This window comes from Trichoderma aggressivum (assembly GCF_033847375.1).
Source record: "Trichoderma aggressivum f. europaeum strain CBS 100526 chromosome Unknown scaffold_019, whole genome shotgun sequence".
Lineage (NCBI taxonomy): Eukaryota > Fungi > Ascomycota > Sordariomycetes > Hypocreales > Hypocreaceae > Trichoderma > Trichoderma aggressivum.
The window spans coordinates 432,165-455,191 of NW_026946385.1; the positions used below are offsets into that span (position 1 = coordinate 432,165).

The 23,027-nt window shown below is 37.5% G+C and overlaps 6 protein-coding genes across 6 annotated transcripts; 5 read left to right on the forward strand and 1 right to left on the reverse strand.

Annotated features, from left to right (window-relative positions):
* Positions 1 to 1,129: 1,129 nt before the first annotated feature.
* On the forward strand, positions 1,130 to 1,925 carry Triagg1_5507 (uncharacterized protein; the record flags this gene model as incomplete). Its single annotated transcript, XM_062900029.1, has 3 exons — positions 1,130 to 1,222; positions 1,273 to 1,603; positions 1,654 to 1,925. The coding sequence occupies 3 exons, from the start codon at positions 1,130 to 1,132 to the stop codon at positions 1,923 to 1,925; spliced, it is 696 nt and encodes a 231-aa protein (XP_062755628.1).
* An 824-nt stretch (positions 1,926 to 2,749) lies between these two features.
* Triagg1_5508 (uncharacterized protein) lies at positions 2,750 to 3,787 on the forward strand (the record flags this gene model as incomplete). The annotated part of the gene is made up of 1 exon (XM_062900030.1): positions 2,750 to 3,787. One exon carries the CDS (start codon positions 2,750 to 2,752, stop codon positions 3,785 to 3,787), a length of 1,038 nt encoding a protein of 345 aa, XP_062755629.1.
* A 371-nt stretch (positions 3,788 to 4,158) lies between these two features.
* Triagg1_5509 (uncharacterized protein) lies at positions 4,159 to 5,094 on the forward strand (the record flags this gene model as incomplete). Its single annotated transcript, XM_062900032.1, has 1 exon — positions 4,159 to 5,094. The coding sequence occupies one exon, from the start codon at positions 4,159 to 4,161 to the stop codon at positions 5,092 to 5,094; it is 936 nt and encodes a 311-aa protein (XP_062755630.1).
* A 4,669-nt stretch (positions 5,095 to 9,763) lies between these two features.
* On the reverse strand, positions 9,764 to 11,683 carry Triagg1_5510 (uncharacterized protein; the record flags this gene model as incomplete). Its single annotated transcript, XM_062900033.1, has 4 exons — positions 9,764 to 10,498; positions 10,573 to 10,759; positions 10,835 to 11,133; positions 11,189 to 11,683. The coding sequence occupies 4 exons, from the start codon at positions 11,681 to 11,683 to the stop codon at positions 9,764 to 9,766; spliced, it is 1,716 nt and encodes a 571-aa protein (XP_062755631.1).
* Positions 11,684 to 12,910: 1,227 nt separating this feature from the next.
* Triagg1_5511 (uncharacterized protein) lies at positions 12,911 to 14,683 on the forward strand (the record flags this gene model as incomplete). Its single annotated transcript, XM_062900034.1, has 1 exon — positions 12,911 to 14,683. The coding sequence occupies one exon, from the start codon at positions 12,911 to 12,913 to the stop codon at positions 14,681 to 14,683; it is 1,773 nt and encodes a 590-aa protein (XP_062755632.1).
* A 682-nt stretch (positions 14,684 to 15,365) lies between these two features.
* Triagg1_5512 (uncharacterized protein) lies at positions 15,366 to 17,012 on the forward strand (the record flags this gene model as incomplete). The annotated part of the gene is made up of 5 exons (XM_062900035.1): positions 15,366 to 15,660; positions 15,726 to 15,979; positions 16,030 to 16,060; positions 16,116 to 16,320; positions 16,679 to 17,012. 5 exons carry the CDS (start codon positions 15,366 to 15,368, stop codon positions 17,010 to 17,012), a joined length of 1,119 nt encoding a protein of 372 aa, XP_062755633.1.
* Positions 17,013 to 23,027: the final 6,015 nt, after the last annotated feature.

Consider the following 23,027-nt stretch of genomic DNA (forward strand, 5'->3'; position numbering starts at 1 on the left):
GGTGGTTCATCGTCAACACCAACGAAATGTATACAATGACATTATGATCTAACAATAATAGAGATCCCAAACTAATATTCATATACCGAATACTATGCATGATAAAAACGCCTCTGTCGGATGTTAGCAATGATTTAAATGGATCTACCTAAAGCGTAGCTCAATATTCTCTACTACGTCCAGTTGAACTTCCTCTTCTATGAGTAAAAGCACAAACAATTCCGTGTACGACGACGTCTATGGTTGTTTTAGTTAATTCTTTGTTAAATAAAGGCTACGAGAATACTACATAGATCTTGGCTGGCTGAGAGCATCTCACGTAAAGGCTCAGTACATACCAAGTGTGCAGATCAGCACGTCCGGATAACCGCAATACCTTTTTTTTTTTTTTTTTGGAAAAACGTTGTCCCCCTTTTACTGGATCGTCACGTGCTTCATTCAAATATCTACGGTGTTTCTACCCGTATATGGTGACTGTCGATGTAATCGATTCTCAGCAAACGGACGCAGCTCAGCGTCCAAAATCGTGGTATTTTATAATGAAACTAAACCTTTTCATTGCTAGAACATTAATTACCTATCATCTGATCGTTAGCTTGTAATTCGGAACAATAGCTAGTTTACGATTCGAGTAGCGTGTCATCGCCAAATTGGTCATTTATATACCAAATTTGGAAACAGTCATAGATTAAACAAAAATCTACTAAACGTAAAACAACTACCTCGCTTTTGTGGGAGAATTACTTGAAAATGGTGCCCACTCAGTATGCCTATACATCTATTTCAGCCAAAACACACAGCTTCACGTATGTATGGCATCCTCAATAAACTTTTCTTTCGCCTTAGTCAGGAGTGGAAACCTAAGTGTTGGCGCGATTGGTATAGTAGGAGTCTTATGCTAAATCTGTGGCTGCTTAGAGCTTTTAAATATCCTTTACAAAGAGATAATCCTAGTTCTTACCTTCTGCCAATAATTTACTTTCACTTAGTGCTGACTCAGGTAGATGCCATGATATCCTGTCACGGCAAGTATTAAAGCGCTGTGCTGCTCTCTGATGAAAGCAGTGTTGGAATAAGAATCCCCATCTTCACGCGTGAATTTGTCTATCTAATACCTTTGAGTTTGATTATGGCGCACCAAGACAAAATTGAACTTCTCATTGATGAAGCACTCAATCGACAAGCAGAGAGTGGCCAATACTCATCATGGGACTGTCTTGCGGTATGTCAACCCGACACTTGCCAACCAGTCTCAAACTGAGTAAATAAAAGCTTGTAGGGCTCACGTCCGTCAATAAAGGCCATTATGGGGCTTACCTGTATAAATCAGCTTTGGAGAAAACGCCTGCTGAGTCCCGTCCACTACTATGGCGCCGTTACGTCGATGCGCTCACGGAGATGCTAATCATTGTCGGGATGCCCAAAACTCTGAATGCGCTGTATCCAATGATTCCACTAGTCAACAAGGCCGATTTAACGCATGTTAAAAAGTCGGACTGGGAAGCCGACAACTCAGCCAGAGGCTGGGAGTATGCAAAATTAACGCATGGTGATCATTGGGCCGATTCATTCAAGGCGGCTGGTATGTATGCGCCGGATATTGGTAAGCACGCCCTGATATCGATTTCACGCACACGAGACTGATGGGTTCAGCACATATCACAATGGATGTCTCAATGCGCAATCTCTTGTCGGATTATTCGGTACACGACGGACTGGCGACCATGGCGTTGCTGGTAACGGTGTTGGTAGCGATGAACTGCCCACTGCAAGCCTCTTGGCACGTAAAAGGATACATACGGCACGGCGGGAATAGGAATAATTTGTATGAGATTGTCGAATTTGCAAAGAAGATTGCGAATACCACTGGAAATACTATCCCCGCCGACTTTCCAACTGTAGAAACGATGCTGGAGGGATTGTAATAACGCTCGGGAATGACCGTAACAGGGAGAATACGGTCTTTGTGTATGGTCTTTTGGGTCTGGTCTTTTGGGTATGGTCTTTTGGGTCTGGTCTTTTGGGTCTGGTCTTTTGGGTCTGGTCTTTTGGGTCTGGACTTTTGGGTCTGGTCTTTTGCATTACGTTGCTTCTACTGTTCGTAACTTTCTTCATGGAGTTGCCTTGGTTGCCTTTGAATGGCAGCGAACCATCCAGAATCGCCTTATTAATGCGTCAGATGGTTGGTAGAACACACAGAAATGACATCATCAGCAAACCATATAGTCTTTCACCTTTTACTAGGTATTGTTTTGTCCGCGGGTTTCATTGTTGTAGCGTGTTTGTCAGGCGTCAACATAATCTTTCTACACTAGCCCTAAAATCCGACACGGAGCCCTCGTAGCGAGGTCAAACGCCGATAGCTCTTCAATGACCGACGGGTTTGTATTTCGGAGCGTGTCGCAAAGATCCACAACTGGTTGCAGCTTGAAGAAGTTTCGATCCTTTGTTCTAGCCTTGATGCTCTGTAATGATCGCGAGCATGCAAGTATGTCCGTCTTAAAATCCGGGAGGTGAGCAGAGTTGGACAATGAGAGCTCGGGGTGATAGCATCGGTGCGACGATGGATTTACAACTTCTGCCTATGTCGTGATAGCTAAGAGTTCAAGGCAGGAGCGATATATAAAAGAATGGTAGAGCTCACCGTTTAAAATAAAAAGACATCAATACAATTGAGTTCACAGTTTAAGAATCACTATACAATAACACACACAAAGCAAATAAATTACTCAAATACCATCCATTCAAAATGTCCAAGGCACCTGTCCTCATCACTGGAGCATCCAGTTTCATTGGTGCTCATATCATTGATCAATTTCTATCCGAGGGTACTCCAGTCCGTGGTGTCGTTCGCTCTCAGTCTTCGGCGGATCGAATTCTCGAAGTGAATTCTCAGCACTCTTCGCTCCTCAGTTTCGTTATTGTCCCGGATATTACCAAGCCAGGTGCCTTTGATGAGGCTGTAAAGGGTGTTGATGGCGTCATTCACATTGCTTCACCATTCACACCAAAGATTGAAGACAACGAGAAAGACCTGCTTATTCCGGCTATCCAAGGCACTATTCGAGTGCTAGAATCGACGTATAAACATGCTCCTCAGGTGAAACGTGTCGTCATCACTGCATCTTTTGCCTCCATCGTAGATGTATCGAAAGGCGTTCGGGACGGTTACGTCTACGATGAGAAAGACTTCAATCCTGCCACCTATGACGAGGCCAAGTCTCAGGATACCGACTTTGGCTTTGCTTATTGCGCCTCTAAAGTGTTGGCTGAGAAAGCCGCTTGGAACTTTGTGGAAGAAAAGAAGCCTCAGTTTACCGTCACGGTCATCAACCCTCCCGTTGTATATGGCCCTAACCGTCATTACATCGACGATCTCGACAACATCAATACTTCATCTGGCATGTTCTACTCTCTTATGAACGGCTCCCGGCTGGAGGTGCCTCCGACATCTTTCTGGGCCATAGTCGACGTTCGCGATGTTGCCCTCGCCCACAAAGTGGCATACTACAAGCCCGAAACAGCGGGGCAGCGATATCTGACCACGCTGGGTCGCTTTAGCTTCCAACAGATCTGTGACATCCTGCGGGAGGAGTTTCCCAACCTCCGTGGCCGCGTCCCAGTCGGCAGCCCCGGGGAGCCGATCACCGGTGTCTACGATGTGGATAATACCAAGGCCAAGAAGGAACTCGGCATAGAGTTCATTTCCCTGCGCCAACTGGTAATTGACACAGCCAACAATTTTCTGGACATCGAAAAGCGCCTTGGCGTCCAGATCGCGAACTGAGTCGCTATTAGTTAGTGCAGGGGGGCGGGGCGGGTAGAAGCGTTCATTGACAGCTTAGAGCTCCATAGACCTTTTCCTAGAAGAGTATGTAGTTCGTCTAATTGATTTGATTGGCCTTTACATTCCGCAATGACCACCAAAGTCGCGATTCATCTCCCTCTCTGGCTCCGATGTTCCAATAGTTGAGTATGATTTCCAAAATGAATGTCTTAGTAGAGAGGCCTCATCTCTGTCTCGTAAGGCGTACCCGTCAAGAAGGGGGTAAAGAGGGCTAGCAACACATGCCTTAACGAGGAGATATAACAAGGTCAACAGTTGTCGCATCGAGACACACGTATCACACTCGCAACGTACACTTTATACCTTGCACGATGGCTCTCTCTTACCGTGATGGCATCGCCGTGGCGGAGCTAATTTGTTACTGCCCTTCTGCAATCATTGGGATCTATCTTACTCTAGTCAATGAGTTTCATACTACCGGCTGGATCGACATATTTTTATTCTCGGCTATTCGTATCGTTGGCTCTGCTATTCAACTCGAAGCGAAAAATCACCCTGATACAACCAAGTTCTATACCATCGCGTCCATAATGAACTCCATAGGCCTTGCTCCCCTCGAAGCAGGCTCACTGGGACTTCTCAATCGTCTTAGCGAAAACATTGGCGGCAAAAACAGAAGCCAGGCAGAAAAGTCCGTGTTTCGCCTTGTACAAACGGTCATCATCGCTGGTCTCGTTCTGGGCGTTGTTGGGGGTATCAAAGCCGGAGACTCGATCAACGAGACCGGGACATTTGCCATTGGAAGTATTGGCAAGATTGGTACTGGATTACTGATCGGCGGATACGCCGCAACTCTGATTGTTGCTGCGAATTTGTACAGAACTCTCTCGCTTGCAAACCGCAAATATCGGACCCTTCTTTGGGCAGTGGTTGCTGCAGCGTTTCCTCTTGCAGTCCGTCTCGTTTACGCAATTCTGGCGACCTTGACAGATGACAAGAACTTTAATTTCATCACGGGCAATGTCACAGCCTGGCTGTGTCTTGCCGTCATACCTGAGGTTCTTGTCATTCTCATCTACATTGTGGCAGGGTTTTCTTTGGGTCGGAACGGGAATACCGTAAAAGAAGACGATGATGTGATCATTCGTCTTGGGGAGCACCACACGAATGTGCCGGGACAAGTGCCAGGGCAGTCAAGCACACCGAACCGCAAACAAAACCCTGTGGTCAGCACTGCGATCAAGATCTTCAATATGACGATTATTGGTCACATAGTCCAAGGCATCCGAGGGCGGAGTAGAAACTAACCCAAGGGCGCTGAGCGCAGAAAATCTGATGTCGATTAATAATAGAAACGGGGCAATATAGTTAGCATACTACCTAGGCTATCATTTCTTTTGTATATATGTATTTACTTGTAACTCGCTGGCATTTTGTGCGAGTGCTCTTCAACACAGAGAAACCTTATGTCCGGTATTTCCCTTTAGTGATCTTAGGTTGTAAGAATCCCAGTCTTCACTGCGCCTAGTAGTGTGAGCTAATGAAGTAAATTGCATGCCGTCTCCGCAGGGTCCAAGCCACGCTAACGCGTCATAAGAGCCTGCTCAACTCCTGTCATCCATCGATCAGATTGAGAATTTGAACATTCCTTAGTCGTTGTCAAAGAGCATCCAAGGTTGTACTATAAAACATCATCTTGCCATATGGTTTATCGAGGCAAACCGTCACCAGCCTGCGCGCTATGTAGGAAGAGGAAGATTAAAGTTCGTTTACCAACTCGCCGTTTGTGCACCTGGAGCTAAACCAAGTCTTCCTCAGTGCGATCTCCAGAGACCAAGATGTTCCCAATGCAGACGAGCGAAAGAGACGTGTACGGGGTATCGCGATCTCATTGATGTGATATTCCACGATGAGACAAATTTGACAAAATCTAAAGCTCTTACCAGAATCTGCCGCAATCAAATTGAAGCCCATGCAGACAATCGGATTGCAAACAACACTGCTATTTCTTTGCGTTTTATCCCATACAATATTGACGAACAAGCCAAATCTTACTTTGTTCATAGCTATGTCCTCATCCAAGAAGGCACCGCCGGCTATCTATCCGGCGTTGCTCGACTGCTAGTTCGACCAGGCCTCAGCAGCGCCTTGGAGGCGGCCATGGTCGCAGTTGGTTCAGCGGGGATGGCGTGTAAAGAATCATCGCCACTTTTGGAGCTAAAGGCGAGACAAAGTTACGGTATTGCTATCAATTACATCAATGAAGCAATTCACAACACGACCAAGATAAAAGAGGCTGGGACACTCGCCGCCATTCTAGTACTTGGACTTTATGAAGTAAGTGACATTCTAGCATCTCTCGTACACGAATATTTGTTCGACTTTATGTTTCTTGTATGTGCTGATATATCTAGATGATCATGTGCGATAGCCAGCAGTCATCAAACGCCTGGTATAATCACATGCTGGGTGCACTGGCAGTGGCTCATATCCGTGGTACCCAGCAATTTAAGGACAGCGAAGTCGGGATGGAGCTATTCCTACATCTCCGATCCCAAATCGTTAGTCATACAATGGCTCGGTGTCGGTAATATGCTAATAAGCGCGTTTAGATAATATCCTGCATCCAAAGAAGCGAAGAGATTCCAGACTCTATCAAGAGACTGACCGATGAAGCCCACAAATACGGACCATTCAGATCGCTGGGGCCCCATCAACTGGGTGGTGTAATCATGAAACTGTGTTCCTTACGAGCTTGGATCAGATTAAACCCAGATGTGATGTGGCAGGCAGCATTTGCTGAATGCATCAATGTTGGGAAGGACATTCGAAACCTGCATCACTCGATTTCATGTTCCCAAGGCCCATACACAACTAGGTTCATTGAAGAGGCGACAGACGAAGTCTACCTAAACAGATACCACACTTACCGATGTGTGCGGAGCGCCTGGGTCTGGAATTTGTACCATGTGGCCAAAATTATTCTACACGAGACCATTGTTGATTTGCTTCAGCCGCAAATCGCCAATATCGCCACAATGCCAGGAGCACTGGCATCTCAGGCTATGGCTCAATACGACGAGTCTCTTTGTGATCTCCATGAAGCAAGCTCAGATATACTCGCTTCGGTTCCGTTTTATCTAAATTTCCATCAAAAAGATGAAAATTCAGCGAAACCGGTAAACGCCTTAATTCTCATGTGGAATCTGTACGCTGCAGCCCGTCTTAGGATATGTGCAGGGCCGGCAAGAGAGTGGGCTATTCAGCGATTGCGGTTCATGGGCCATTTCATGGGCGTTAGGCAAGCTACAGCACTGGCAAGTGTATTGAAGAAGCGTGATGCATGGCAAGCTATAGAGAATAACCAGATTCTTGAATATGAGAATCGCAAAGCCAGGAGAATCGGCGGTACGGACACACGTTTGCTGAGGTACCTGACCGACTTACCTCCCGAGCCGTTCAAGAAAGGGCCCGAAATTTTGCTATAATACGCAGGATTTGCAGCTGGTTTATATCTACATGATAAATAACGCGAATATACTAGATTTGTTCCACTTGTTCATGTGGCAACTGTATTACTTGAAATTTATGGAATAGTTAGGTATGATACGTTCCCTCCTCTTTAACTGGTCTGGGCTATATTTCTGCTCACTTATTAGGCGACTTGGGTAATTTACCGCTAGGCACTCGCTAACACTACCTGTTGCGCATTAAGTTAGTGCCATATTAAACCCGAGATTTAGCCATCATTTAGCCAGACCCAAGGTGCAAGCTAATTGGCCAAGCTCAAAGTCACGTGCTGGAATTATGTAAGATGACTCCCTTGCTTTGAAGTCGTGATGTTGCGGTATTTTTCCCTGTTGCACTGCTTCACGATCGAGGCATGCTCTTCATGTTCTCTCCCAGCGACAAGCATTTACATCAGGAGAGCGCAGCACATCACGCTCATTTTGCATGCTTTGATTCTAGATGCTGTGTGCTCTGCCATGATAACCTCCACGGCATCGCTTTCTCGAGATGTGAATGACGACGACGACGATGCTGAGTCGACACAGCCTTTTTCCTCGCCCGGGTCAGTGGAATAGTTCTCGTGCGATTCCATCGAGCTGTATGCTTGTGTGGATAGCCGTGCCGCTCTGCTCGATGACAACGTCCAGCAGAAAGTTGCCTGCGAAGCAAGACCGGGAAATTCCTATGCATACTTGACACGCTTGTTGCTTCAGACAAGCCTGTTAAAATGGTAGGGGTCTTGTTGGCCGCGGATTGCGAGTAGCAGTTCATTGCGATACGCGATGGACTTGCGTTAGCCGGTTGCAAGCCATTCCGTGGCATGCGACGGCTTGCTCCTCTCTCGCCTCCTTATGCCAGTACTTTCTCTGTGATGATGCCATCATGCGATGAGCGGCGGGACTTTGTTTAGCACCCTCCATTCCATGTGCCTTCGCCAGCAACACCACTAATCAATAGCCAAGTGCATTCCCTTGACTGTTTGATGTACTGACGCGTTCATCCTCTAGACGTCCATTTGCAACGGAACAATTCGATGACAAGGACGAGCTGACCAATGATGACAACGGCAACGGCATTAGCAAAAGTGATGATGGCGAAGAATCAGCCGAGCCAGTTTCCGGTAGCCAAATTAGAGAGGCTTTCGAGGTTGACATGACATGTCGAAACAATTTGTTGACCTGGCAAAATGCCGATGGCCAGATGCAACGTGTTGAAGGTCTAAACCTCGATTTATACTTGGATACGTCGACCAATACAGCTATTTTCAAAATATATGGCTATGTCTTGTTGAAAGGCAGTAAAAGCAAAAGCAGTAAACAAGCCGTTTATCTATTCATACATCCCGAAAGCATTCGATTCATTGCTCTACAAACTGAACATACCGCCCCATTCTCAACGCCGATACATTCTAGGTCCATACACCACTCGCTCTGCTTCTCCCTTACAACACAACCCCATCTTGTCGTTCCCAAAAATCTTATTCTGGAATCCCGACCGAAGACCAGAGCCCTACTAGATTCCATACAAGCCCTCGCCACAGTGACGGCTTTCACTGTACATCTCAGTAATCTCGACACAGTCGCATCGACGCGGGAAAATTTGGAATTGATTGCCTCGACTTTTTCGTTGTCGCATGATGACAACCGCCCGTCTACCAATACCAGGCGTGCCAATCTCACAACGTTGTATGCTGGTAGAGGAGGCGAAGTTGTCAATGCAAAAAACGATGTTACCAATGCCGAAACATGTTTACCTCCGTATAGTGAGCCCGCGCCCAGTCGTAGCCACCATTCCAGTGAGCAAGCCGTACCCTATTACCCCAAGTTCCAAGCTCACCCAGCTTCACTATAGATAAGCGCAAGCGCGATCTTTTTGACCATGACACCGAGCAACCATCCACAACCCAGGACCAAATCCTACTCATTCTCAAAAACATTTGTACTCGCCTCGATAGTATAGAAGGCCGCATGGAAAAGCTTGAAGATAAAGTCTCAGAGGCATTGGATTCTACACACAGCCGTGGAGAGGAAGAGAGGCTGGAATTATTAGAAGAGGTTGAGAACCGAATCGACGACTGTATAACGGATGTGAGGATTGAAACTCAAGACATAATTGAAGACCTTAAGGATGAGGTCGATGGAACATTAGAACGACTGGATAGTGAGGCGAACGAGAGGATAGACCGTTTGGAAAACGATGTTGAAGAGAATACAACAAAGCTCGTAGAGAAATGCTTGAAAAAGAAATTACGAAATGCCAGCTTGCGAATCGATGGCTCGGTATTTTTAGACCTCTAGGTAGTCAATTCAAGCCTCTTTACTACGCAAATAACTTGCTTGGCCTGCCCGAGTCTCTCTCATGTGCAATAGACTGCTTTCTCTATGATTACTACCGCCATGAAGCTGTACCAGGCATATTGTGAACAACATAGCAATTTGACATTAAGACCAGTTCTAGTTATATAGCCTACAACAGTTGCTTCAATCTCACGTAGCATTGTTTTGGCACAACAGTTGCCGTGTCAATGCCTTCATACGAACTGAGTTCCGCAGGGCAAGGCTGGAATTCGAAATTCCATACCAGCATGGCCAACACGATTCGCAGTTCCATGTAGGCTAATTTCTTTCCAAAACAACCTCGAGGTCCACCACCAAATGTTAGAAAAGGCCCAGCGTTGACGTTATATTCGATGCCTTCGAATTCTGCGTCATCCCCGCCGCCGGCTTCCGCTCCTATTGTTCGCTGTAGCCACCGTTCCGGACGGAAGCGACTAATATCGTCGGCATTCCATTCGCCCACACGGTCCTTTGAGCTTTGTGACGTATCCGACCTGACAGTCTCAGGAATGTTAAATCCAGATTGTAATTGTCCTCCGGGCCCGTGGTTATAAATCATAATTCCGGTGCCTTTGGGAACTGGATGGCCTAATATTGTGACGTCGGTCAGAGCTTCACGTAAAATGGTGGGGATAGTTTTGGTCATCCGCAAACATTCCTCTAGGAAGGCGTCGAAGAAAGGTGCTGGTTTTTCAATAATCTCCATCACAGTTGGCTGACGTTTTTCGGCATGAGCTTCTGCAAAGGCGCTGCGTAATTGACGACGGAGCTTGGCTTGGGAACTCTCATTATCGGCCAAGAATTTCGTGATCCACGAGAGCGTTGTGGACGAGGTGTCATGTCCAGTAGCAACATAACCGAATAACTGCATCATGTTCAGTCAGCGTTACCAGTTCCAAAATTCACATCAATTAAACAGGATAAAGCATTCAATATCACCTCATCTCTCATCCTAGGCGCGTTGATGTTTGGCTTTCTCCCTTCCTTCTTCGCGTAGCCAAATTCCCTGAGGAGCATCATGTCCATCGCACATCGCATGCGATTCTCTTGCATGTTCTCCGACGTCAGCCTCTCAACACCTTTGTTGATTTCATCTGTAATAAATGCCTCTTTCTGAGCAAAATCTCTGCGCCAGATTGTGTTCCTCAAAATCCAATGATGGAGGCGCGGGAATGGAGATTTATATCCCACTACCACGGACCCCGTCACCTTAATCAGAGCCATGCGGGATTCGGGTATAGGAATACGGCTGTAGGTGACAGGATCATCTTTGGAGTTTGCTGATCTGATTTTCGGCGGCTGAAGCTGTAAGAATTCATATTGCTTCTGAGTTGTTGATTGCTCAAGACGAATACCGAAAGCAGCCGCAAGTATAATGTCGAGAGCAACATAATGAATGTCCTCGTATGCAGAAAATGGGCGTCCAGCAGCTTCAGCAGCTTTATGTGCCCACATATCAACCAGCACGGTGGCGATATCGTAAATGTGTACAGCAGAAACCTGCGATTGAAACTTAGCATGCACTGTTTACCGATGGAAGGAGTGGCAATCTTACCTCATTGAGGAATGCTGGTGTCATCAAATCCCTTATAAGCTCTTTATTTCCCTTAAATCGTGGATCCCGTGTCTGCATGGCAAGATGAAAGTTCGATCCAATAGTTTCGAAAATGTCTGCATTTCTCTTGCTCCTATCAAATTCCCGGTGTCTCTTTGACAAAATGTCATATCCTTCGCGAAAATCTGTGATAAGCACAAACGGCTTGGGGTATGGGAACATGAAGACTTGGGAAATAGAGGTATTCAGCTTCGCATTATGATCGCGGAAAAAATGCCTGAAATCCCCTGTCTTCTGGTACCTTCGGATGTCTGGTGTATCGCCCAGAAGTCGACTTGCCGACAATTTATTGTAAGGGATGTTGCCCGGAATGGGCTTTGGGAAATGCCGAATATAGAGCCAGTAGAGAAGGGCGAATATGCCAACAAGAGCAATGGGTAGAGGCGTTGAAATCCCCCATGAGGCAAGAAGCTCACTTCTGTTTGCTTCGGCCATCGCTTAATTTTCGAGCTGAATGATTGCTTAAATGATATGTAGATAATGATCATAAACTGTATCCTCTATGTGAAATAATACCGTAAGAGTGATCATAGAGGCAAGTTCATAGCTGCGGCTGTACGACCTCTTATATCATTTACAATCACATCACCCGAACAAACCGATTCCGAAAGCATGTCTCTGTGGCTGAATTATTAGGATGCCAAGTGATTATGTTCTCCATAAATCAGGTTATTAAGAAGCACCTCATTCGCTCGTATACAGTGACATATTGATGGCTGAACTTCGCAAGACTCCTTTTCTATAAGGGCTTACTCAGACCAAGAAGGATCCAAATCTTATTTAGTTAACATTGCGTGGCCTCTCTACGAAAGATGAGGAGGATTTTGCATAATATCGTTATCAGTGCAATAAACGTTCTAATGTTTTATTATGAGAGTTTATAGAATAAACGATTCTTATATGTATACCGCATTGCGGTGTTGTCACTTGCGTAATTGAGAGAGCATGAACACTGCCAAACTATGGCAACCTTTTTCAGTATGATTTCTGCACTAGACAAACCAGAGACCACAAAATGAACATGTGTGTACATGGCCACCATTCTAGATGGGTTTAGTGTAATGGGGATGAGCAGATTGTGTAGTTCTATATGTTGAAATTCCTCCTCATATCTCGGTTCTCTTTTTGTTTTCTTCTTCTTTTTGCAAACATCCAGGGTAACAAATTGTAAGCGTGCGACTAGCATGAAACAAAGGAAAATCGCCAACACAAAGAAGGGATTTTCAGTCTATTTATCTTCATTCTGAAATTCTCTTTCTATTTTGGGTTTATCAAGTTTTTTGACAAATGCGATGCTTATGAGAAGAAACTAATACAGAAGCAATCGCCAATATGCGAGGGAATACGCACCCGAAATACTCTAATGCAAGTGGCATGTCACCAATAGACGAATCGTATCGTCGAGCCATCCCAATTGACACAAGCTTTACAGGGGTTGAATATCGCAATGCCTACCGGGTTATTACTGACGCGTTCTGCTGCGGGGACCGGCCCCTGTTTCCGCCTTCAATCAGCGTCTTTCCGCCGCGTAAACACGTACGTAGATTAGGGCACCGGCCATCCGTCAATACTCCTGAAAAGATCCCGTTAAAATATCAGAAAGGTGCTACTTGATACCATCTCGCTCATCTCTCATGCGATTTGTTTGTTGTTGCCTCGAAGATGCTTGCAGACTCGACAAGCGAAAAGCAACCCCTCATTGAGAGGGATGTATTGCCAATCGACTCAACCCCTCCGCAGCATTTTACAAAGAATCACAACATGCCGCAGAAATGGCTCCTGCTGGCCATCATATCTTCGATTTTGTTCTTTTGGAGTCAATTAGCTCCACGTGAGCCCAGTACGGCTCGCATTGGTGAGGCTCCTCACCAAGTCCGGACGTACCCTGGGGAGCTCATCGAATGGACTTTGTGTGGAAATTTAGAGGGCAGCGATCTGGAATGCAGCTCAATCACTGTACCAATGGATCAATTTAGCAAGGAAAATCCGAGCAACCGTACTTTTAGTATTCCGCTTGCACGATTACGCGGCTCCCAAAGAGCAACCAAAAACATCATTGTTAATCCGGGTGGCCCAGGAGGTAGCGGCATAAATTGGCTCTATCGGAAGGGCAAGGCGACTCAGAAAATTGCCGGTGACAACTTCCACATTTTGTCATTTGACCCGCGGGGCGTCAATAACTCCCGGCCACAAGCTACTTGCTTCCCGGATGATGAAACTCGCAAAGCACGATCCATCTCACTCTCCTATGACCCCCTCGTGGATGGCCCAAAACTGCACCCTTGGACTAGCAACTATGTTCAGGCGTGCTCCGATACAATGGGCGAGTATGGCCCATACATGAATACTCCGCAGACAGCCGCAGACATGAATAGCATCCTCGATGCAGTTGGCCAAGAGAATATGATCTACTGGGGTTTTAGTTATGGCAGCCTACTCGGACAAACTTACGCGACCCTGTTTCCAGAAAGATCAGAGCGAGTCATTATTGACGGTGTTGTGAACCAATTCTATTGGTATACTGATCCCTTGGAAGGGGATTATGAGGACACCGAAAAGGTCTTTGATGGATTTTTCAACGAATGCGTAAAGGCTTCTGACGAATGCCCTTTGAATGCCTTTGGTCATACTAAAGAAGATTTGAAGCAAAACGTTACCAATTTTCTTCAGTCCCTGAAAGAAGACCCTATACCGGCCTACATCAACAGCACTGCCTTTGGGCTGATAGATTACAGCACGATGTGGCTCCGTGGCATTTTCCCTGCCTTGTATAGACCTGCTTCTTGGTATGAGCTTGCTGACATCATATCACAACTCATGAATGGGAACGCAACGGCTGCGCTGCTTGCTTTCGGCCTGGATAAAAACAGCTCGATGGTCATGGAGCATGGAATGATTATCCACAGCAACGACGGCGCTGCCGGAAAATCACACTGGCCAGAGAAAAAGAACGAGCTATTGGAAATGCTGCAGCCTGTGTGGAATTCATCATCATTTGCTGTTACACAAATGGAAGAATTTTTTACCAAAGCACAGTGGCTCATCTCAAAGGAACACTCATTCGCACCGCGCCGAGATGTTGAGACCTTATACCCGCTACTCATCCTTTCCACTACGTATGATCCGATTTGTCCGCTTCACTCTGCAAAGGTAGCAAGAGAATCATTCGTGGGCTCACGCCTAATCGAAATCGAGGGATACGGGCATTGCTCTTCCGCGATGCCGTCCTCGTGCCTAGTGCCACACCTGCGTGCGTTCCTTAACAATGGCACTTTGCCAGAAAGAGATGTGAAGTGCGGCGTTGACGGACCATATTTTATTACCCCAAATCAGAAGGAAGAAATTCTGGCTGGCCGATCGGAATCCGAATATGGTGATCTTCGTGCCGCTCAGTATGAGCTCGCAAGTCCGGGAGAATGGGCAAACTGGTTGTAAATAGTTAAAATAGTATGTGTGCTAACCCATAGAGACACATTCTTCCATTCACAAAGTTTTAATATCCTAAGCGAGTTTTGTAAAGGATAGAGTGTAGGAATAAATTGACATACGTCATTTCTACGACGCGGCGAGCAAAATAGCTGTAAATACAAGTATCAGATTAAGACGTTGTTCTATTGGTATAATGACCTCAACTAATTTATTGTCCAATTCTTTATTCACCGCCATGTTAATTAACTCCGTCCGTATAGACCACCAAGATGCTACACACAAGGAAGCGTTTGCTGACATAATTTTCAATAGTTTGTTCGCCGATACCATCTTATCTCCGCAAAGCCAGGAAATATAGACAGGGTGGAACTGGCGTAGCTTCTCTAATTGGATAGATCAACAAAGCAAGTTGCTCATGCATGTTAATGCCGTGAATGGCACGGTAACCTTCAAAGAAAAGATCAATAATACGGGATTAAACGGACATAATTGTTTCATTGAGGGTCATTTTCTGTCTATGTAGATGGGTGATGTGATTGTTAATTTGTTAGCGGAGCACCCCGATACGATACTAGCACAGGTGCCCCGGAGTCCCTATATATAAGAAGTCATGATCATGGCAAAGTGTTCCAAGTTTAACTCTATCTCATCTTCAAAAATAAAAGCTACCGAGTACTTGAGATTAACAATGTCTTTATTGCAACTACCGCTTGCCGGCAAGACGGCTCTTGTGACTGGCGGTATCAGGGGAATTGGACGTGGCATTTCCCTGGAACTTGCTCGCCGAGGTGCCAGCGTTGCCATGGTATATGCTAACCCGAGCCGTGCTGAGACCGCAAAGGAAGCAGTGAAAGAAGTCCTTTCCCTTAATTCTGGCGCAAAGGCAGTCAGCATTTTGGCAGACCTGAAGATATCCAGCAACTATCAAAAAATCATCGACGAAGCTCTGCGAGAGTTGGATGTTGAAAACATTGACATTGTTGGTACGTTGATCATCCAAAAGCTGTGGATTTGCGTGTCATGTTGTTGGGGGTTGACACAACGACAGTTCACAATGCAGCTTATGCCGCACCCATATCAACCGAAACCACGACGGAAGCAATTTACGACGATACGATGGCGACAAACCTGCGAGCTCCGTTTTTCCTTACTCAAAAGCTGCTCCCGTATATACCACGTGGAGGGCGCATTATTCTTATTTCATCTATTGCAGCTAGGCGGTTCTCGTTTGGAATGCACCAAACTGCCTATGCCATTAGCAAGGCAGCTGTCGAGGCGTTGGCTAGAAACTGGGCTGTTGAGGTGAGTGGGATAAATCCTATTAGCTTGTGATATTCTAACTAGAACCTTAGTTTGGCCAAACTCGCGGTATTACTGTTAATGGTAAGTATACTGTCTTTCATCCCCTTTACCTGAAATCTATCGCTCACTCATGCAGCACTATCGGTCGGGTTTGTTGAAACGGAATTGGTGCAAAGCCTCTCCCCTGAAGCTCTGGAAGCGTATCGCAAAGAAAACGCGCGTGTGACTGCAGCTGCCCCTAGGAGCGGCACGCCAGATGATATTGCCCAGATAGTGGCCTTCATTGCTGACGAAGGATCTCGTTGGGTGACTGGAAGTACCATTTCGGCCAATGGCGGGAAGTGGCCAATTTAATCAAGATCATCGCACGTTACATTCTAAACTTCGCAAATCTTCTGCTGCATCGAGTACCTATAGCTAGAATGAATGCTTCATCATATATTTAGGCTGCTTACTGCTTCCAAAACCTGTCAATTAAGGGGAGAAGAAGCCTGGACTCTCCACATTACAATCATATACACCTACGTTTCACAACGAAGGTTTTACCATCATCCGCAGCAAAGCTAACATTAAACGATATTGTCTTTTCCGTATGTAATACGATCTGTCAGGCATCGTACGGGCTTGAAATACCCATATGCTATAATCTCCATGCCCGCTCTCGTAGCCATGTCCCCAGCTCTCTCATGTATGCCTTAGTTTTTACCTCTGCATCCCGGATATCCCCTCGACGAGTATCCATCTCGCTTCAAAACCGGTTATCAAGGCCATGCAAGACATCAGGGACAAGCAGCCACTTGACGCCACCGCCCTGCGATTGCTCTTCAAATGCAAACCGCTCATCGGGGACTCCCTCTCCAAGCCCGCGCAGGAGATTGCCATAATGAACTTGCTCCTGTCCAACAATTCGCCACTGGGTCTCCCTGCTCTCGGGATCTGGCGTTCCGTGGTCAACTCCGCCACCTTCACGCGACAGCCGGCATGCCAAACGCCAGGCTTCGTGCGCAAGAAAGTCGAGTTCAACGGCAACTAACCCTACATGAGCGGGGAGCATCGACACGTCTGCATATCCCGGGCTTAGGAGTGGATTACGCAGGTTCACGCCGTATGTAACGTATCCCCAGCACAAAGCTGGCATGACGGGGCCCAGGCTATTCTTATCACCACGATTTGACGGCTTCAAGGTTGGCTTATATTATCTATTCTCCAGTTTTCTCTCTGTCGGGATTGATAGATCGTGAACACCAGCGGCGCACATAACAGCAGCGGGAGCAAGAGAATGATTGTGTATTAAGGGCAATTGACTGACTGCGAGCGCGAGATTGCCTCCGGAGGCAAATCCAAGGATAGTAACGCAGTTCGCAGGTAATGGTCCTTCATGACTAAGATCTTGGCAGCTGTACTATATGTTTGTTTATTTATTTATTTTATTATCAACGTCCACTAAGTAAACTAGTTACATAAGTCCTTATCTAGGCACTAGGACAGTAGGAGCCACTAAGTTTAAATCAGGCGTTTGCTATATTTTAATATAATAAAGGAAATAAGGGAGTATTAATTTATTTTATATATTTATATCTATATCTATAAGGGGGGGGCTATATAAGCTTATATCCTCTACTAGTTTCTAAAAGTCCTTATATCTTTTATTTCTAAGGAGGTATTAAATATAAGTAATTTTAAAGTACACTTTTCTTTTTAATATATTAAGGAGAAAAAAGGCTATTATATAATACTTTATAAAGTACTTTTATATCTTTAGCTTATTATATTTATAAATAAGCCTAGTATTATATTTAAACCTTTTATAATATTTTATAAAGTTTTTATATTTAAACTTTTTAATTAATAACTTATATAAAATTAAATATAAAAAGTATAACTTTAGGGGTATAAAAGGGGCTTTATAAAAGCTTTACTTATTAATTTTATAAAAATCTAAGTAATTATTATTTTAATTAATATTTTATATTTTTTTATATTTTTTTTTTACTTATTTTTTAATAAAAGTAATAGTAAAATAGTTTTTTAAGTAATAAAAAGACTTTAAACCTTTTTTTATTAATTAATTAGTTTTTTTATTTTTTAATATATTCTTATAGCCTAAAACCTAAGCTACTTTTATAATTATTTATAAAAGTAGTTTTTAAGTAATTTAATATAATTTTATATAAGTTTCTTAAAATAAAATAAAAATTAATTTTAATATTTTATTTATTATTACTAAGTTATTTAAAAAAAGTAAAATCTCTTAAATATTTAAATTTATAAAAATATATATTTTAATTAATTTTATAACTTTAAAAATACTTATTATTTTAGTATTATAAATCTTTATATTAATAAGGGAATTATATATAATAATTTTTTTAAAGTTATAATATATAATTACTCTTTAGCTTATATTACTTTATTTATTTTATAAACTATTTAAGTAAGTAAAAAAAGTAAATTTAAAAAGGTTATTAAGTAATTTTAAGTATTTTTTTATTATTTTTAACTTTAATAAGCTTTTAAAATCTAAGCTTACTTAAATTACTTTATTATTTTTAGTAAAAAGAAAAAGTTAAATTATTTTCTTTACTAAAGCTATAGTATATTATAAATAAGTAAGGGAAACCCTAAGGGGGAGTTTTTTATTAATATATTAGCTAATTAAATAATTCCTATTTAAATTTATAAAATAAACTATTATATAAAATTTAGTTTATATTATTTATATTAATACTAAGGGAATTTTTAATTTTTTATATATAATAAAAAAGTTAATAATTTTCTATATAAGAATAATTACCTTAGCTATTACCTTAAATAAGGGTTTTAAAATTATAGTTAAATTTATTAAACTTATTTTTACTTATTTATTTAAGTTTATTATATTTTATTTATTTTTACTAAGTTAAAAAGCCTTTATCTTATATAAAGCTATAGGGGTAATATAAGCTTTAGTTATTATAGCTATTATATTTAGTAAAAATCCTTTTTATATTTTATTTAAAAATCTTAGGAAGTTAACTATTTTAAGGGCTTTTCCCTTTATAATTTTAAAATACTTTTTAAAAAAAAGCTATAAGTTTAAGTATATTCCTAGCTAATAAATTAAGTCCTAAGGGACTATAGTTTTTCTTTTAAAATTTACTTTTTTATTATATACTTAAGATTTAGTTTTATAAAAATATATAAGTTTATATTATAACCTAGCTTTTATAATTATAATAATAAGTCTATAGGTTAGCTAGTTATAGATAAATATTAAACTAACTAACTAATTAAGAATAAATTATTAAATTATTTAATAATTTATTAATCTAAGGATAAATTATTAAAACTTAAAAATAATTTATAATTAAATTATTAATATTAGTTAATAATTTAACCTAGCTAATTAAGTATATAAATTTACTATATATTACTTATTAAAATACTTAAATAATTAATTATTATTATAGTATTTATAATATAATTAAATTAAAACTTAAATATTTACTTTTATTTATATTACTAATTAATAATAAAATTACTTATTATTAACTTAATTACTTTACTAATATAAATTATAAAATTATTTTAAAGTTTATCCCTTAGGAATAGCTAATTTATAATACCTATAGAAACCTAGTTTATTATATAATAATAACTCTTATTTAAATAATTACCTTAAACCTATAAGTAATAAAATACTTAAAACTTAATAATTAATAAACTTTAGAGTTTTAAATAATAATACTAATTATAAAAGTAAAGCTTAAAGTAATTATAATAATAATAATATTAAAATATAAAATAATTTTAAAAATATTATAAAAAATATTATAATAACTCCTTAATTATTAATTAACTAATAAAAAGTTAATAATTACTTTATAATACTTAAAAAACTTATAAATTAATTATATTAAATAATTACTATATAAGTAAATACTATAGTAATATTATAAAAATAATAATTAGTAATATAATCTATAGGAAACTTAGCCCCTATAGTATAATAATAAAAACTTAAAGAAATTATTAAGTTATTATTATTAAATAAATTTAAAAAAAAACCTTAAATAAATTTAAAAAATTTCTATAAATATAAGAAATTATTTTAGCTACTTTTTAATTACTATAATTAATAATATTATAAAAGTTTAAACTATAGGAATTTATTTAACTAAAATTATTAAAAATTAGTTTAAATTATACCTTAGAGATTTTAAATAAACTAAAAAACCTAAGAAATAGTATATTAATAAATTATTTACTAATTATAATACTTTTAAAAAATAATTTAAAAAGTTATATAAAAAAATTAATAAAGCTAAAAAAGTAAAAAATATATTTTTATAAATTTAATAAATAAAACCTTATATAAAGTATACTATTACTTTTATTTATTTAGCTATTAAAATTAACTTAAATAATAAAGCCTAGTATATATTTTATTATTAAGAATTAAAACTTAATATTAAAAATAAATTATATTAAAATAAATTACTAAATATCCTTAATAAATTTATAAAAAAAGCTACTTATATTAATAAATAAATATTTAAATAATATAAAAAATATAAATAAAAAAAAAACTTTTAAAAAGTTATTTTAAAATACTTTTACTTTAGTAATAATATTAATTAAGGAAAAAAAAGGAATATAGTAATATATAATAATAAAAAACTAAAATTTATAAACCTTAATATTATTAAAGTATAATATAAAAATATTAAATATTATAATTATAATAAAAAAAAATATATAAAAAAGTATTATTAAAAACTTATAAAAAAAGTAAAAAATAAAAAATTTATATTTATTTTAAAGCCTAAGAAAAATTAAGTTATTAATATTATATAACCCTTAGTAAACTATAATAAATTATACTTTTTAATATATTATAATAATTAATACTAAATATATTTTAGTAATAAATAAAAATTAAAATAGTTTTTAAAAAAACCTAAAAAGTTTATATAAACCCTAAATATATTTAAAAAAACTACCTTAGAAAATAATAAAATTTTTTTAAATATAGCCTTATTAATAAGCCTTATATTAATAAACTTTTATAAAAATTTTATATAAAAAAAAATTAAAAAACTTAAGAAATAAATATATAACTAATATAATTTAGTTAAAACTAAAAAACCCTACTACTTTTATAAAATAACTATAGAAAATTAAAAAATATATAAATAATAATATAAAATATAAGTAATTTAAGAAAAAAATTACTATTATAATAAAAAAATATAATAAAAAAAATCTAAAAATTAATAAAAACTCCTTAAATAATAAAAAAAATTTTTATAAATTAACTTAATAATTATTTATAATAAAATCTAATTATTAAAAAATAAATTTTAATAATTTATAAAAAATAATATTATTAAATATTTAATAATAAAAATATTAAAAATTATATTATATTATATTAATAATATTATATTTATAAATTAATATAATTAAGCTAATATTATTAATTATAAAATACTTTTATATAAATAATATATTTTATATAAACTTATAAAATAATATAAAAATTATAATACTTTAGATTATTAATAAAAAGAATTTATATTATATAATAAAGATAATTATATTAAATACTAATACTAATATTATATACTTATATATATTATAAAAAACCTAACTAAATAAGGTTTTAACTTTAAAAAATATATAAAAAGCTATAGTTATAATACTAAAGTATAAAAAATTAACTAAAATAATATTTAAAAATATTATAAGTTTATTAATAAATATATCCTTAAGCTTAAGTATACTTAATATAAATACTATAATATTTAAATTAATAAACTAATTTAAATTACTTTAAAATTAAATAATATTAAAAATAACTTTAATAATAAAAAGTAAAATATAAATATCCTTTAGAATAATAATAATTATTATAATAATATTAATAATATAACTTATTATAATTTAAATACTATTTTAAAAAAAAATTATAAAAATTTTAAATACTTAATATTTTAAAAAAATATTTAATTATAATTTATATAAACTTAGGAGCTATAATAAGCTATATTATACTTTAATTAATTAATTACTTATAATTAAATAATTATAAAAAAAAATTATATATTTTTATAAATATTAAAAAATAATAATTTACTTATAATAATAAAATTATTAATTATAAAATTAATTTTTTTATAATTTAATTTAATAAAATTAAAAATATTTTTAATTTTAATATTATAAATATTATAAAATATAATATATTTTTAAAATATAATTAACTTAAGTTATATAACCTTAATATTAATTAAATTAAAAGCTAGGTAAAATAATAATTTTACCCTAAATTAATTAATTTTAAAAATACTTTATAACTAAATTAAAAAAATTAAGAAAATATAATAATATTCTTAATAATAAAATTAAAAACTTTTATATTATATAATAAAATAAAAAAATATATAAAAAAAAAAAGTTATAAAAAAAATATAATTTAAAAAGCTTATAAAACTCTTAAGGATAATTAAATATATTAAAAAACTAAAAAAAAAATAACTTAAATTTCTTAACTTAATTATATAAAAAGTTAAGGAATTATATTACTAAAATTAGTAAATACTAAAATATTTAAAAATATATTAATAAACTTTTAATATATATTAGTTTTTAATAAAAAACTAAATACTAAATTATTAAAATATAATTAATAAAATTATAAAATTAAATTTATAAATAATAAAGTTTTAATATTTAATAAAATCTATAACCTAAGTATTACTAAACTTAAAATACTTAATAAATAAATTAAAAACTAACTAAAGAAAAAATTTATTAAACTTTTAAAATCCTTAATAAAATATTTAATTATATTTATACTTAAAAAAAATAAAAAACTTTAACTTATTATAAATTACTAATAATTAAATATAATAACTAAGAAAAATATTATATTATTATTATTAATTTTAAAAATTAAAAACTAATTTATAAAAACTAATATTTTTACTTTATTAAACCTTAAAGAAATATATAACTTTATTTAAATTAAAAAAAGTAAAAAATAAAAAACTATTTTTTATATAAA